We start from the raw sequence: 17,295 nt of genomic DNA on the forward strand, positions 1-17,295 counted from the left end.
ACCTCAGGTGGGTTGGTCACAACTTCACACGTGGGATAGTCACTGAATCTTAGGTGGATGGTCACTGCATCTCTCTTAGGACTCTCTACATCTCAGGTTGGATAGTCATTGCATCCCATGTGGGATTTTCACTGTATCTCAGGTAAGAGGGTGACTTCATCTCAGGAGAGACGATCACAACATCTCAAGTGGTCACTTCATCTCAGGTGGGATGGTCACTACATCTCAGGTGGGCTAGTCAACTGCATCATAGGTGGGATTATCATCCCATCTCACCTAGGATGGTCACTACATTTCAGATGGCATAGTCACTGCATCCTAGGTGGAATGGTTACAACATCTCAGGTGGCATGGACACTGCATCTCATGTAAGAATCACTACATCTCAGGTAGAATGTTCACTGCATCACAGTTGGGATGGTCACTGCATCTCAGGTGGGATGGTTACTGCATCTCAGGTAAGAGTCATTACTTCTATCTCCCTTGGGATGGTCACTGCATCACAGGTGGGATGGTTACTGCATCCGCTCCGTTGGTGTCAAAGAATATGGATTTGCCTGCGGTGAACCGGCCACGGTGAGGGGAGGCCCGGCATGCGGGCGCTTCGACCCGGTGACAGGGTCGCGTATTAAAACGGTACGTTCCCGGGAGGTTGTACCCGGAGCTATACAGGTGGAAACTACACCTCCCAGCGTGCCTTGGGGCTACTGTGGCGCCACTTCCTGTGGCAAACAGGAAGTCATGCCTAAAGCAGGAAATAACTTCAACTCCCAGCATGCTTGAACCTTAACTTCCTGCGCCAGACAGGAAATTCCTCCGTTTCCAACAGGAAGTGAGTCCTTCTACCGCATTGTAAATCTCGCGAGAACTCGGAGCAGCAGTGTGACAATGAGGACTTACAGTTCTGGTTCCGCTGATCAGAAGCGGACAAGCAAACAGCGGATGTGTAGTTCCTCTCCTCGCCGAACCCGGTTTTCCATTTCTGCAGAGCAGCGCGACCGATTCCCGGTTTCCCCGCCGCAACCACCGTTACCCCCCCATCCCGGGCGACTCCAGCGACGTCACCGGTTCAGGTCCTGACCTTTCGGCGAACCGCGGAACCGCAGACGACCTGTTCGACGTCATCACTCCCCGCCCGGATGTCGCTGACATCACCCAGCACGTGCCTGCGCTGGCACCGCGTCGTCCTGGCAAGCGCCTCCCCGCCGCGGAAGGAGATCCTGGGGTTCGCCGTGCCCGGGCGAGACGTGTCGGCGGGGTTTCACGTGAGTGACACTTGGTCCCCACGGGACTGACAGTGACTAGCGTTGTGGCATGTGAGTGACCTGTTTTCCCAAGAGGCACTGACAGACAGGCCAGGGGCGGAGCCTGAGCGAGGGCTGGGCGTGGCTGAGTGTGAGTGACAGGGGCCTGGGGCGGGGCCTGGACTAAGCTCCAGCAAGAGACATAGATTTGCATGGGGTCTAAGTTTCATTGCTGCTCGTTTGCATGAATTTGCGTGAATTTGAATAACTGCTTGGTTTTGTTCTACCCAGATTTATATAACCTCCCCTGACCTGTATAAATTAGCATATGGTGTACGTTGGGATGAATTTACATACGCTCATGTGACATCAGTTTCGCACGATGAAAATTTGCATGATGTCATGGCTTCCCTGAATAAATTTCCATAAACATGAAAGATGTCATGGCTTTACTCTGCATGTATTTGCGGCATGTAAATTTGCATGCATTGCATCAAACTGTATGACGTTATGGCTTTTCCTGAGTTCAGATGATGTCACAGTTTCCCTCCAGAAGATGTCATCGCCCTGTGACTCCGCATCCTGGTTGGGGGCGTGCCCAAGAGTGATTGACGTCATTGTGGGCAGGACCTTGACTTGTGTCTGACCCAACCCATTCACGCCTTCCCCGACACCACCCCACCCCACCCCACCCCAGGGCCTGGCCTTCATGGTTGTCCAGCCTGCCTTCCCCGAGATGCTGAGCAAGGCCGCCTGGCCCTGCCTCCAGTACTTCGCCAGTGAGACAATGAAGGGAAAAGCACAATGAAGGAAAAGGTGCTAGAGATGGCCACAGGTGACAAAGGTCAGTGGGATGGGGCCTCGGGGTACCTACTTTCAGATTTTCAGCTTCTGGGCAGAGCCTTATGACGATGGGCGTGGTCTATTGGTGGCCACGCCCACTGTAAGTGGCATCATGATTGCAGTTCCTGGGAGCAGGGCCATGAGGTAACCACACCAGGCCAACCACAAGTGATGTCACTTCCTCTTTTTTGGGAGCTTTATGGGCAAGACATCAGGATGATGGACAGGGCCAGGCCCACTGGAAGTGATACCACTTTCAGGATTTCTGACTTGTGGGTGGGGCTTCTGTGAGGGGCTGCCAGGAAGTCTGGTATGATGTCACTTCTGGCCCCACACGCTCCACCCCCAGGAAGACCCAGAGACCCTGACCCTGTGGTAGTGTGTGGCCCCACCCCTTCCACACCCATTGCAGGCCTCGACCCTTGTCATCTGATCCCTGCCCACTTCCTGTCTGAGTCCCAAGGCCATTGTACACTTCCAGCCAAGCCTACTGTGCCTGGGCATGACCTCCACTTCCTGTCCCGCCCGTCACCTCAGGCCCTACTATTTCCTGTCATGCAAATTTGTGCAAATTGGCGCCAAGGCGACATAGGAATTTATGCAAATCTATTCAGGTGACCTCAGTGACTCTGTCCCTGACTCTGCCCCTTGTGATGACCCCACCACTGACCCGCAGGCCTTGGAGGGGCTGATCCTGGAGAAGCCAAAGGACCAGGAGGACACCATGGGGGTGCTGCTCAGGTGAGCGGGGCCTCCTGGGGGTGGGGCAGGCGGAGCAGGAAGTGACATCATAGGAGAAAACAGGAAGTGAAGAGTGGGGCTGGAAGTGGTGGGCGTGGTCAGGAATTGATGGGCATGGTGGGTTGGTGGGCATGGCCTGGATGACCCCTGACCCCTGTGACCCCGTCCCATCCCCCAGGCTGAGTGGGAAACAGAGCAGTACAGCTTCATCATGAGGGTAGCCATTGTCATCTGGGGCATCCACGGGGGTGAGCAGAGTGTTGTGGGCAGGTTCACGGGTCAATGTCCAGTCGGCGGTCATGGAGAGAGCGTTACTGTGTGGGGCGGGGCCTGATGTGACATCATCAGGGAGGGGGTACTTCCTATCTATGCCATAACTTCCTTTCTGCAGGGTCATAACCTGGAGGTGGGTCTTTTGTGTTGGGGGTGGGGTTAGATGACATCATCAGTGTGTGAGGGTGGGACTTCCTGTCTGAGGCCCCAGGAAGTTTAGGCCAAATGAGGCACCCAGGCCCTGCCCCTGACCCCGAGGCCCCGCCCCATCGCCTGACCCTTTCCCCGCAGGCCCTGCTCAGGAAGTGGGCACCTTCCATGAGGAAACGTGTATGACTTTCTCTCCACGGTAGGAGGAGCTGATCCATGACTACTTGGACACCAGCTAAGGATGGTGAGGCCCCGTCCCCTGCCCCACGTGACATTGCCCACGCCCCGTCTGAGAGTCTACCAAGTGGTTCTGGGATGATGGATTGAGGGGATGGGGGCTGCATACATTTGCATGAGTTTGTATATTTTGGGCTCATTTGAATAAATTTGTATAAATTAACACCAAGCCAGAGGCGTTCCCTGGGACAAATTTGTATAGATTTGCGTGAAGTCCTGAGCAAATTAACATAAACCGAAATGATGTCATAGTTGTGCTCTGCATGTGTTTTTTGTGGGTTTTGCATAAATTTGCATACATCAGCTTTGGAGTAGGTTTGCATGAGCCGAGATGACGGTTGGTGGCTTCCTGTGTGTGAATTTGCATAAATTTGCATAAACTGAATGCAACGACATAGTGATGGTCTGGGCAGATTTGCTTTCTGTCTGTATAAATTTGCATAAATCTTCATGGGCAAGGGGGAAGCTTCCGTGGCTGTCAGCTGTACCAGCTAAGTGACGTCATGTGACCTCATTTGCGTGACCAGAGTCGCTTTGCATAAATTAACATAAACTAGTGATTCCCCCTTGAGTGCTGTGACCTCGAAGTGACCCCTGACCTCCCACTGACCCCATGTGACCCCACAACCCCAACGTGATCCCTGACCTCCCCATTACCCCGCAACCCTGAAGTCACCATGTGACCCCACCATGACCCTGACCCCACAAGGACAAGGCCGGGGCCTATGCCATCCATGCGTGGGGAGCAATGCTGGTGGAAGGCGGATTTTGCAACATCCTCAATGCTGCGGGCATCTCACTGAACCACTTCAGCTGCGAGCTTGCAAGGGTGCTGCCAGGGACAGGAAGTGACATCGCTGTGGAGGGGACGGCAGGAAGTGAGGTCAGAGTGGGGGTGATGGGAAGTAATGTCATGGGCTCAGGAAGTGATGTGCTGCTGCTCTACATGTGTATGTGTATACCTGGTCTGTGATGCTGCAGAGTATGTGTACATTTGTGCCGGGTGTGGGATGTACATGTATGCCTCATGTTTGCCTGGTGTGTGATGCCACTTTACATGTGATCCAGGTGTGAGATGATGCTGTACATGTGTTCATGTGTGCCTGGTATGTGATGCTGCAGCACATGAGTACATGTGTGGCTGTAGGTGTGATGCTGCTGCACATGTATACATGTGTACCTGGTGTGTGATGCCAGTGCATTGTGACTGGTGTATGATGTTGATGCACATTTATGCTTGGTGTGTGAAGCTACTTCACATGTACACATGTGTGCCAGGTGAGTGATGCTGTTTCCCATGTGTATATGTATGCCTGTTGTGGGATGCTGCTGGACATGTCTGCCTTGTTTTTAAACTACATTACATTTGTGACCAGTGTTTGATGCGACTCTACATGAGTACAAGTGTGCCTTGTGTATGATGCTGCTGCATATGTGTACATGTATGTCTCGTGTGTGCTGCTACAGCACATGTATACATGTGTGCCTGAGTGTGCTGCTGCTGTACATGTGAACATGTGTGCCTTGTATGTGAGGCTGTTGCATATGTGTATGTGTTTGCCTGGTATGTGAAGCTGCTGTACATGTCTGCGCTGTGTGTGATGACAGTGTACATGTGTCCATGTGTACCTGGTGTGTGTTGCTGCTGCACATGTGCACATGTGTGCCTGTTGTGTCATGCTGCTGTGCATGTATATATGTGTGCCTGGTATGTGATGCTGCTGCACATGTGTTCATGTTTGCTTGGTCTGTGATACCTCTGTACATGTGTGCTTGGTGTGTGATTTTGCTGCATATGTGTACATGTGTGCCTTTTGTTTGATGCTGCTATACAGTGGGCCTGGTGTGTGATGCCACTTTACAGGTGTGCCAGGTGTGTGATGTGACTGTATATGTGTCCATGCATGCCTGGTGTGTGATTCTGATGCACATGTGTACATTTGTGCCTGGTGTGTGCTGCTTCTGCAAATGTGTACTTGTGAGCCTGGTGTGTGATTCCATTGTACATGTGTTTGTGATGCTTCTGCACCTGTGTTCCTGGTGTGTGATGCTGCTTCACATGTGTACACGTTTGCCTGGTGTTTGACTCTGCTGTACATGTGTGCCTGTTGTGTCTTGCCACTTTAAATGTGTGCCCGGTGTGTGATGTCAATATATATGTGTACAAGTTTGCCTGGTGTGTGCTGCTGATGCACATGTACATGTGTGCCTGGTATGTGTTTCTGCTGCATATGTGTACATGTGTGCTGTGTGTGTGTTGACAGTGTACATCTGTCCATGTGTACCTGGTGTGTGTTGCTGCTGCACATGTGTACAAGTGTGCCTGATCTGTGATGCCTGTGTACATGTGTGCCTGTTGTATGATGCCATTTTATATGTGTGCTGCATGTGTGATCCCACTTTACAGGTGTGCTTGGTGTGTGATTCTGCTGCACATGTGTGCCTGTTGTGTGAGGCTGCTGCACATGTGTACAAGTGTGTCTTGTGTGTGATGCTGCTACACATGTGTACATGTGCATCGTGTGTGATGACAGTGTCCATGTGTACCTGGTGTGTGAGGGTGCTGGACATGTGTACAAGTGTGACTTATGTGTGAGGCTGCTACACATGTGTACATGTGTGTTTGTTGTGTGATGCCTCTCTACATGTGTACATGTGAGCCTGTTGTTGCTACACATGTGTACATGTTTGCCTGGTATTTGATGCTGCTGTTCATGTGTGCCTGTCCTTTGTTGCCACTTTATATGTGTGCTCAGTGTGTGTTGACATTATACTTGTGTACATGTGTGCCTGGTGTGTGCTGCTGCAGCACATGTGTACATGTGTGCCTGGTAGGTGATGCTGCTGCACATGTGTGCCATGTGTGTGACAACAGTGTACATATTTTCATGTGTACTTGGTGTGTCATGCTGCTACACATGTGTACTAGTGTGACTGTTGTGTGTTGTTGCTGCACATGTATTTTAACTGTCTTTTTACAAGGAAAACAAGACAGTTCCGCCCAATAGACGTGAATTTCTAAATACGTTTAAAAGGTCTTTTTTGAATGTTATTTCCTTTAGTGGGCTACACTGTAAGTCATTACTTTGACGTATTTTCATATGCATGTTTTAAATATAACTGTACAATGCAATAAAGTACAAAAAAAATGTTTTAACACAGACCCTGCAATAGAGTTAATCGTGCATGCGTGAGTGTTAATTTTAGTGTTCACATGTACTTATTTATTAGACATAGTGTCTTTTTCAATAGAATACAAGACAGTTTTGCTCAATAGATGAGAATTTCTAAATGTGATAAGAAAGATCTTATTTGATTTTTATTTCTTTTAGTGAGCTACACAGTAAGTCATTACTTCGATGTATTTTCATATGCACATTTTAAATAAAACAGTACAATGCATTATAGCTGGAAGAAAAGTGTTTTGAAACTGACCCTACAGATAAAAAGAGTTCATTGTGAATGCGTGAGTGTTCTATTTTTCTAGGAACAAAAAGAGTGGGTTTTTTAGTGTTCACGTGTATTTATATATTAGACATATTAGAGTACATTATAATTGTATTTTTATGAAGAAAACAACACAGTTTTACTCAATAGATGTGAGTTTCTAAATGTGATAAGAAAGATCGTATTCGAACGTTATTTTCATTCCTGGGCTATACTGTATGCCATTACTTTGACGTTTTTCCATATGTACATTTTAAATAATACTGTCCAATGTGTTAAAGAAGGAAGGAAAATGTTTTAACACAGATGCTACAGAAAAGAGTGCTAATCCTGAATGCCTGTGTGTTCTACTCTGTGCTAGTAACAGGAGTGTTTTTTTGAGAGTTCACCTGCGTTTATTTGACATATTAGACTATATTATAGCTGTCTTTTAAAGAAGAAAACCAGACAGTTTTGCCCAATAGATGTGAATTTCTAAATGCAATGAGAAAGATTTTATTGAATGTTATTTCCTTTAGTGGGCTACACTGTATATGGTTACTTTGACATATTTTCATATGCACATTTTCAATAAAGCTGTACAATGCGCCGGGCGTGGTGGCGCACGCCTTTAATCCCAGCACTCGGGAGGCAGGGGCAGGTGGATTTCTGAGTTCGAGGCCATCCTGGTCTACAGAGTGAGTTCCAGGACAGCCAGGGCTACACAGAGAAACCCTGTCTCGAAAAACAAAAAACAAACAAACAAAAAAAACTACACAATGCGATAAACCTGGAATTAAAGTGTTTTAACACATTCTAGTGAAAAAGAGTTAATCGTGAATGCCTGATTGTTCTACTGTGTGCTAATTACAAGTGATTTTTTAGTGTTCATGTGTATTTATTAGAAATATTATACTACAATGTACTGTGTTTTTATGAAGAAAACAAGACAGTTTCACACAATAGATGTGAATTTATAAATGTGATAAAATGGTGTTTTTCGAATGTTATTTCCTTTAGTGGGCTACACTGTATGTCATTAGGTTTAAGAATTTTCATATGCACAATGTAAATGAAACTCTACAATGTGTTAAGGCTGGATGAAAAGTGTTTTTACAAAGATGCTACAGAAAAGAGAATTAGTCGTGAATGCCTGAGTGTTCCACTCTATGTTAGCAACAAGAGTGTTTTGCTTTTTATTGTTCACGTGGATTTATGTATTAAGACATATTAGACTACATTATAACTGTCTTTTTCGAAGAAAACAAGATAGTTTTGCTCAATAGATGTGAATTTTTATATGTGATAAGAAAGATCTTATTGGAAAGATGTACTTTAGTGTGTTACAGTGTATATCATTACTTTTAATTATTTTCATATGCACATTTTAAATAAGACTGTACAATAATAAGACTGTGCTAAAGCTGGAAGAAAAGTGTTTTAACCAAGACACTACACAAAAGATACTTTAATCATGAATGCCTTTGTGTTCTACTCTGTTCTAGCAACAACAAAACTGGGGTTTTTTTATATTGTTCACATGTATTTATTGATTAGACATACTAAACTACATTAAAGCTGTCTTTTTACAAAAAATACAAGACTGTTTCATTCAATAGATGTGAATTTCAAATGTGATAAGAAAGATCTTAATTGAATATTATTTCTTTTACTAGGCTACACTATGTCATTCATTTTACATATTTTCATATGCACATCTTATATAAAGCTGTACAATGTATTATCTCTGGAAGAAAAGTGTTTTAACACAGACACTACAGAAAAGATAGTTAATCTTGAATGCCTGAGAGTTCTGCTCTGGGCTAATAACATCAAAAGTGTTTTGTTTTTTAGTGTTCACATGTATTTCTTTGTAAGAAATATTAGACCACGTTATAACTGTCTTTTGACGACAAAAACAAGACAATTTCGCTCAATAGATGTGAATTTCTAAATGCAGTAAGAAAGATCTCATTCGAATGTTATTTCCGTTAGTGGGCTACACTGTATGTCATTACTTAGACGTATTTTCATATGCACATTTTAAATAAAACTGTACAATGTGCTATAATTGGAAAAAAATGTTTTAAAACAGATGCTACAGAAAAGAGAGTTATTCGTGAATGCCTGATTGTTCTACTCTGTGCAAGTAAGAACAAGAGTGTTTTTTATTGTTCACATATATTCATTTATTAGACATACTATACTACATTATAATTGTCGTTTTCAGAAGAAAACAAAAGTTTTGCCTAATAGATATGAATTTTGAAATACAATAAGATTTATTCAAATGTTAATTCCTATAGTGGGCTACAATGTATGTAATTACTTTTAAGTATTTTCATATGCACATTTTAAATAAAACTTCACAATGCCTTATAGCTTGAAGAAAAGTAACACAGACACTACAGAAAATATAGTTATTCGTGAATGCCTGCATATTCTACACTGTGCTAGTAATAACAAGAGTATTAATTTTAGTGTTCACATGTATTAATTTATTAGACATATTCTACATTATAACTGTCTTTTTATGAAGAATACAAGACAGTTTCACACAGTAAATCTGTATTTCTAACTGCAGTAAGAAAAGAAAGATCTTATTTGAATGTTATTTCCTTTAGTGGTCTACACTGAATGTCATTACTTTTAAGTATTTTCATATGCACATTTTAAATAAAACTGCCAAATGTGCTATAGCTGGAAGAAATTTTTTTAACACAGACACTACAGAAAAGAGTGTGAATTGTGAATGCCTGAGTGTTCTACTCTGTGCTACTAACAAGAGTGTTTTTTGAGTGTTCACATGTATTTATTTATTAGACATTTTTTCAATTTTTCTGTTAGATATTTTCTTCATTTACAATTCAAACCCGTTTATCCCCAAAGTCCCTTATACCCTCCCCACACCCTGCTCTCCAACCCACCCACTCCTGCTTCCTGGCCCTGGTATTCCCCTGTACTGGGGCATATAATCTTTGTAAGACCAAGGGCCTCTTCCTCCCAATGATGGCCAATTAGGCCATCTTCTGCTACATATGCAGCTAGAGACACAAGCTCAGGGGGTACTGGGTAGTTCAATTCTTACCACATTTAGAAAATCACAACGATTGTGCCAAACATTCGTGCTTTCTTAACCAGATGTTATTAGCACAGAGCAGAACCCTCAAGTGTTACAGATTAACTGTCTTGTGTACCCCCATTGTTAAAACACTTGCCTTCCTTGAATAACGTTCTTCTGTGTACCTTCTATGTGAAACTACTTTTGTTATAACTATTACCCATTTTAGTATGTGAGTTGTGCATGTCAAAATACATAAAAGTAATGAAATACAGTGTATCAAACGTTCTTCCATTGTGCTGAACAATCTTGTTTTCTTCTTAGAACCCCATTTATAACGAAATTTCCTAAGTTTACCATTACCATGTGCATTAACAGGAAAAGAACACTTTGTTACTAGCACAGATTAGAACACTCAGGCATTCGCAATTCACATTGTTCACATTGTTTTGTGACACAACTTTGTTAAAACATTTGTCTTCCAGGTAGAACGCTCTTTTGTGTAGGGTCCGTGTTAAATACTCTTCTTTCAACTCTTATGCATTGTACAGTTTTATGTGAAATGTGCGAGTCAAAATACGTCACAGTTATGTCATACAGTGTAGCCTACTAAAGGAAGGAGCATTCGACTGACAACATTGTTACCGCATTTAGAAAATCACACGGATTGTGCCAAACATTCGTGTTTTCTTAACGAGATGTTCAAAGCACAGAGTAAAACACTCAGGCATTTCAGATTAACACTGTTTTGTGTACCCCTGTTGTTAAAACGCTTGCCTTCTTCGAATAACACTTTTTTTGTACCTTATATGTGAAAATACTTTTCTTATAACTATTACGCATTGCTAGAAACCTCACCCTTCCAATTGGTCCCCAGCAAAGTATGCTTCTGCTTGTGTCTCTCTCCTCTACAAGTCACCCTGGACTACTAGTGTGAGTCCGCCCACAAAGCTGGCACACACCACATCTCTTCCCCCTTTGGAGCCATTTTTACCACTACTACCCACTACCAACTTTCTGGAGGTGGCTTTAGAAACCCACTAAAAGACCTAAAACCACAGCTTTACTTTCTGCCACAAGATGACTTAGAGAAAACAATAACCCAATAAAACTAGGTGACAAACACTGGAAGTTCCTACACCTAAGTAGGGTTTTAAGACCCTCTGCTGATTCACCAATCCAGCAACCTTTGGCCACCATTTTAGTCAGGGTCCACTCAATTATTTTTCTTTAAAAAAGGTTTATTTTTGTATAGGAATACACTGTACTGATGATTGTGAGCCATCAGTGGTTGCTGAGAATTGAACTCAGGACCTCTGCTCTCTCTGGTCCTGCTTGCTCCGGCCCAAAGATTTATTATTATATGTAAGTACAGTGTAGCTGTCTTCAGACACACCAAAAGAGGGTGTCAGATCTCATTACGGATGGTTGTGAGCCACCATGTGGTTGCTAGGATTTGAACTCAGGACCTTCAGTAGAGCAGTCAGTGCTCTTAACTGCTGAGACATCTCTCCAGCCCAGTCCATTCAATTCTTGATGACCTGTGCAATCCATATTCCTTATCCAAACCACACAGGTTTTTTTGTTTGTTATTGTGGGAGTTGTTGTGTTTGTGTGTGGGGACAGGGAGAAGTGGAGTAGTTTTATTAAATCTGTCTTAAGAAAGCAGGCCCAAGCTAGCCTCCTGCCTCAGCACCCCAGCTCCTGGGATTACATGTGTGAGCCACCACGCCAGGCCTAGACATGCTTTCCTCAGACTGCTCTCACCACTGTGAATCCCCACTGCCTATCAATCCATGTAGTTGGTCTTCTCATCAAAGCGAAGACCATGTTCTTTTACAATGCCCATCTCTCTCTCTCTCGGCACAGTCTTGTCAGTCTCCGTGTGTTATGTATATATACCCAATGTATATGCTTCCTTTTGGAAACTCCACAAAACTACTTAACTTGTCCTAGTAACTCAGCACTTACCTACAACTTAGCTACCTGGCTCTTCTTGAATAAACTCCTAGTTAATAAGCTTAAGAAAAAACTACTAAGACAGGGTCTCTTACATGTAGGCTTGAAACTTGCAATGTAGAGCAGACTGACCTCAAATTCAGAGACCCGTCTGCCTCTGATGAGCCGATATCCAGCAATTACTTTTTGATACTGGCTCTTGACACTGACAGTCCAGCCTGCCCTAAACTTCACATAAACAGGCTAGCCTTTCATTCCTGATTCTCCTGCCCATACCTTCCAAGTGGTAGCTATCAGATTACTTCCTGAGACAGTGGGTTTATGAACAGAGACCATATCCTTTTTTTCTTACACCAATTTCAAAGGGACAACCATAGGCTGTCAACTCTAGACATCACCAGGATTATGTGGGTTCAGGGAGAAAGGACAGAGCAGCACTGAAAACACTCAGGTGACCTAGAAACATGAAACATCCCTATACCACTCTCCTGTGAAGATAAGCAGCTCGACTCTCTTTACTGACCAGGCCTCTTAACATGGGGTTAAGCACTGCTTTTTGCCAATACTCATGGCAAGGCCAAATCATGGTTCATGAGACTAGCAATACTGTTTTCAAGTAAGAGGACAGCACCATCTGAGCATCATTGCACCATCATTCGGGACTGAGAACCCTGAGACCTGGGAGCCCTGGGCCCATCAGTGAACCCAGTTTCTCTTGGTTCACTGAACTCGTGTGAATGGGAGAGGGCTTGGTGGTCTTCCTGTATGAGGACATGCTTGCTCCTCGTGGTTTCTTCCAAGTGCTGATACTGACAAAGTATTTGCCCTTCTCTCTACTGTGCTTCACAGGATACCCTCCTATACTGTTGTCAGAAGCAACCCTCCATCTCCAACTCCAAAAATAAATGAAAACCAAACCACACAGTTGGAAATCAGGTTTGTTTTTATATGAACAGAAGTAGACCATCTAGAAATATTTCAGTTTATTTAAATTGTTAAGTAGAGTATGAAACCGAATTTGTAGCTAGTACCAGAGAATGGACTGAACTGTCGATGTTTAATGAGAACAGCTCCTACACAGGATCCCAAGAGACTTACAGAAAGGGGACAAAGCCCTAATAGTAAGCAAATAAAACTCAGGTTTCAAACAGATTATACAAAAATTGACTTATACTCCATTTCCCTTTTGGTGGGTTTTTTTTTGATTTTTGTTTTTTGGTTTTGTTTTTGATATTCAGAAAGTGCAGATTTAACAAAGGTAGCCTTATCCTTTCTCTGTACAATGCCGATTATAATTATGCAACAACAAAGCTGTCAGTCTGTTAGCCAAAATCCCAGTGTGTATCTCCAAACCTTAAGTCACTGAATTAAGGGTTAAAAAAAGTTTAAAGAGGTGGCTACCACATTCCAGATAGAAGGAAGCAACACAAACAGCAAAGATAACAACAGGAGGTTTAACCTACAACTTCAAAAGCTTACACATCGCATTTTTCATAGTGGAAAATCAGGGGTTATTTGGCAATGCTGCTTTTTACTAGTAAACAATGATAAAGTCAAGTGAAGGAAAAAGCCCTAAGAACCACCAGTGAGGCATGTAAAATTGTCTTTGGGGCACTATCTGAAAAATCCATGGGTTCTTTTAGCAGATATGTCCCTATATTGTTTATGTGAGCCAAGAGGTCATTAAAATGCATGTCACAGAAATCTTCTCAATGGTAGCTGCTGTCCTAAACTCAGCCTCTGCTTGAAATGAATCATGCTATTCACAATTATTTCCACAAAGGTATCATCTTAGGATGCTAGCAGCATAGGGAACTTAGCCTACCCTATCCTAATGAGAAGCAATGAAGCCAAACTAGAAAGGGGAGAGAAGGGCGGGTCAGACAGAGCCAGAGTGCTCAGCTTTCCACAAGAAGCCTTTTGCTGTCCTTTTTCTTTTTAAAAATATTCATGGTAACAGAAGTTTTCTGAGAGGATGTAAAGATAGGACTTGAAATTAATAATATTATAATGCATTTCTACATCTTACAGTAAAGACAACTTAATACCAAATGTGTTTGTCGGAGGCCAAAATCTCAATACATTTGACAAACGCTACTAAGACCCACTCCTCCTTGCTCTTTACGGTATTTTTAAAACCAGTCTTTCCTGGGCTGCCGAACTGCCAGAGGAGTTGGCATAATGGAGACTAGTCAAATCCAGGGTAGGAGGTTTACTCTAGGAAAGTGAATAGGATATATACCTAATTAGAAAGACAAGCCACAACACCCTCCAAACACTAGTGCATGCAATTAACTCTTCCATTTCATAAACTCCATGGATAGACAGGAAGGGGTGGGGGACAGAAGGCCAACAGCGGGGCAGGTTTGGGGAGAGAGTAAATGAGGGGCTGACCCAAATTAACTGACAGTTAATAGGCAGTTAGAATTTATCTTTCTGTTTACTTAGCAAGGTAAATCAGTGCTGTATGTTAAACTTGACAAACTTTTCATCTTTAAATAACTCATACCAGGAATAGTAGGGGCAAACAAAGCAGCATGCAGAAAGATGAGACGCAGGGACAGAGTGGCCCAAGGACCTGGTGGTGGGAATCAGTTTAAATATCAAGGCCACTGGGAATGAGAATGGAAATCAAATATCACTTGTGCATTACCCTCTGTCCTCAGTTAACTACCGTGAAAGATACAGCCAAGCAAACCACAAGCATCTGGACGAGTTTATGCTGGGATGAAACGTCTCCTGCTCATGCCTCCACCGAAACAAAAGGAAACCAAAGAAGGTCCTTTCCACATAAGGCACAGGACAAAATTAACCCACATACAGTTTCAAGGCGAAAATGAGTGTTTTCCTGGCTTTTGTTTCTTTGCTATCACATCTACAGATTATAGGGATCAAGCACATTATTCATGACAGAAAATCCCACTGTTGTACAAAATAAAATTGTTAATTCTAACTTTTATTCTTATACAATTTGCAGAATAGTTGAAATGATTGCTCTAGTTTAATGTTGATAAGAACTGGACTATAATACAACTGAAGTGCAGGGCTGAGTGAGCAAGTAAATCTCAAAATGAACTCACAGACATGATTTCTCTATACATTTTTGTTTGTTTGTTTGTTTAAAGAAAATTATAATAGTCCGCAAGCAGTCACAGATGAAAGAACAAATAAAATAGGTGGATTGAATAGTTAAGATGAGGAACAAAAATATCTGTTTAGAGTTAAAAATGGACAGAGTGTTTTATTTTGCAGCAAGAAGAGAACGGATGGTGGATGGCAGCAGATGGACAGGAGAGCGCTCAGCAGCACTTGCTCTTCCAGCCCGTCACGCCTCCTCCACTGCTGATATCTACGTTTTCACTGTTGGGTTCTTTTACAGGGGTCTGCAACAACACAAGGAAGCAAGCAACCCGTGAGAAAACACTGGCATGGATGAAAACAGACTCACTGGAAAGACACAAAGCAATGTCAGGTTACACAACAAAAGGCAATTACAGTCATATGAGGGGGTGTTCGAAAAGTCGTAATTTGAAAACTGTTTTTGGTTGTCCTTTAGTTGGCCTCCTCTGTAAAGTGTGACAGACATCTCCTGGCAACACTTAAAGTATCTCAAACCATCATTGCCCTGACCTATGAGTTCTCAGAACAGAAGGACTACTGAACCAGCCGTGGTAGCACATGCTTGTGATCCTACAACTCAGAAGACAGAAGAAGAATTCTAGGTCAGCCTGGGCTAGACAGACAGCAAGACTCTTGTTTTGTTTTGAAAGGCTGGTGAGGTAGTTCAGCGGGTTAACTGCCTGGCGCTAAGCCTAGTGACGTGAGTTTGTGTGCTGTGGAGCTTCTGCAAACCCTGCCCCTGCCAAATAAAAACTCGTAATTTATAACTCACAAAAAGCCATTGTTAGGCCATGTCTTATATTAGAGACCCCAAGGGCCTTGCTCTGCTCAGATATTTGCCTTTTCAGACTGGTCTGTATCACTGTACCAAATCTTTAAAAAGGGCAATCTCAACCACGCGTAGGCGGAAGGGGAGGGGACAAAAATGAGTTACCTAATTCCTGTGGGCAAGAGACCTAGGACACACCAAAATATGAATTGTTTGACGCTCAGGTGGGGGGGGGGGATTTCTCCTCTGTATCACTCTACACTTGTCCAACATTATTCTGAACATGAATCTGAGAATATCACAAATAGAACTGAAAGGGTACAGTGACCACACAACCTGTCATGGACAAAACTTAAAAGGCCTTTGGTAGAACAAGGAGAAAAGAACAATGCTCTGAAAACCCTCAAAGCCCTCAGAAAGCCTGGTAAACCTGAAGTGAGACTCCTGTTTGGCCTATTCTGGTTGCCTCAAGATAGACCTGTCCCTGTAAATGTTAGGGAACAGGGGCAGTCTACACTAACAGGATGAGGTCCCAAATACCTGTGAGCTTGCCTGATAACAGCCTTTACTCTTTAAACAGCTTTTAAGGAAAATACACAAAAAGTAAAGAGCAGCTCAAACAGGACCCATATCGAGAAAACACAACAGAAATTCACTTTCTCTAGGAACTTCTAGCTCCTGTCTTTCCCTAAATTAACTGAGATCAGCTCAGCTAGAAAAGGGGCACTAGCCCAACAGGAAAGGAAACCAGGGATTCTTTAGATGTGTGAAGATTTTTATTATTTTGAGACAGGGTCTATGTATGTAGATTTGAATGACCTGGAACTCACTATATAGACCAAGTTGGCCTTTCACAGAGATCCATATGCCTCTGTCTCCCAGGATTAAAAGTGTACACCACTATACTCAGCAGTTTTTTGATTTTAAGGAAAGGATCCCACAGTGGTACACAGGCTAACCTTGATCTCAGTATGCAGTTCTGCCTCTACCATCCCAACGGAGGAATTCAAAATGTGTGCCAATATGCTTCACTTCAAAACGTCTTTTCCATCTTCAAAACAGATTAGCTTACAAGGTAGGTTTCCATTACATTTTCATGTATAAAGGGCTATAATTTCCTTTCTTTTCTGAGATAGCATATCTTACTATATCCCCAGCTGTCATGGTACTATGCAGACTAAGCTAGCATAGAACCCAGAACCTTAGGCATACTAACCAAGTGCTCTGGCACTGACCTGATTTCTCAGCCCAATTAATACTTAAGAAGCAAAAACAGTATTTTAAAATGTTTACATAATTTAGAGATTTTAAAAAACAAAAAAACAACAACAAAAAAACCCCCTCCCTTTCCAGATCTTTCTTTGCCATACGTAACGGTGTATGTGTGTTACACTGTTTGGTACCATACACTTTTTAAATGAAACCACATGCTTTCATTTGATCTTTCATTTATTTTTTTAAATTTGAGACAG

At 43.1% G+C, this 17,295-nt stretch overlaps 1 protein-coding gene and 1 long non-coding RNA gene across 10 annotated transcripts in view; one reads left to right on the forward strand and one right to left on the reverse strand.

Annotated features, from left to right (window-relative positions):
- Positions 1-860: 860 nt before the first annotated feature.
- On the forward strand, positions 861-12,899 carry LOC147001088 (uncharacterized). Of its 9 annotated transcripts, none has more exons than XR_015045147.1 (5): positions 861-2,088; positions 2,764-2,828; positions 3,007-3,076; positions 3,393-3,495; positions 12,784-12,870. It is a non-coding gene; the product is annotated as an uncharacterized LOC147001088 (long non-coding RNA). The 9 variants fall into 9 exon arrangements; XR_015045146.1 differs by lacking the exon at positions 12,784-12,870 and adding an exon at positions 4,198-8,515; XR_015045145.1 differs by lacking the exon at positions 12,784-12,870 and having other exon boundaries at positions 861-1,265; positions 1,942-2,088; positions 3,393-8,515.
- A 3-nt stretch (positions 12,900-12,902) lies between these two features.
- Positions 12,903-17,295, reverse strand: part of Rab10 (RAB10, member RAS oncogene family) — a 57,133-nt gene continuing 52,740 nt past the window's right edge. Inside the window, exon 6 of the mRNA XM_021179750.3 lies at positions 12,903-15,317. Within this exon, the coding sequence (XP_021035409.1) occupies positions 15,234-15,317 (84 nt within the window). The 3' untranslated portion in view covers positions 12,903-15,233. The remainder of the gene's footprint in view (positions 15,318-17,295) is intronic.

This window comes from Mus caroli, unplaced genomic scaffold (genome assembly GCF_978045245.1).
Source record: "Mus caroli unplaced genomic scaffold, Mus_caroli_1 scaffold_14, whole genome shotgun sequence".
In the NCBI taxonomy this organism is placed as follows: Eukaryota; Metazoa; Chordata; class Mammalia; order Rodentia; family Muridae; genus Mus; species Mus caroli.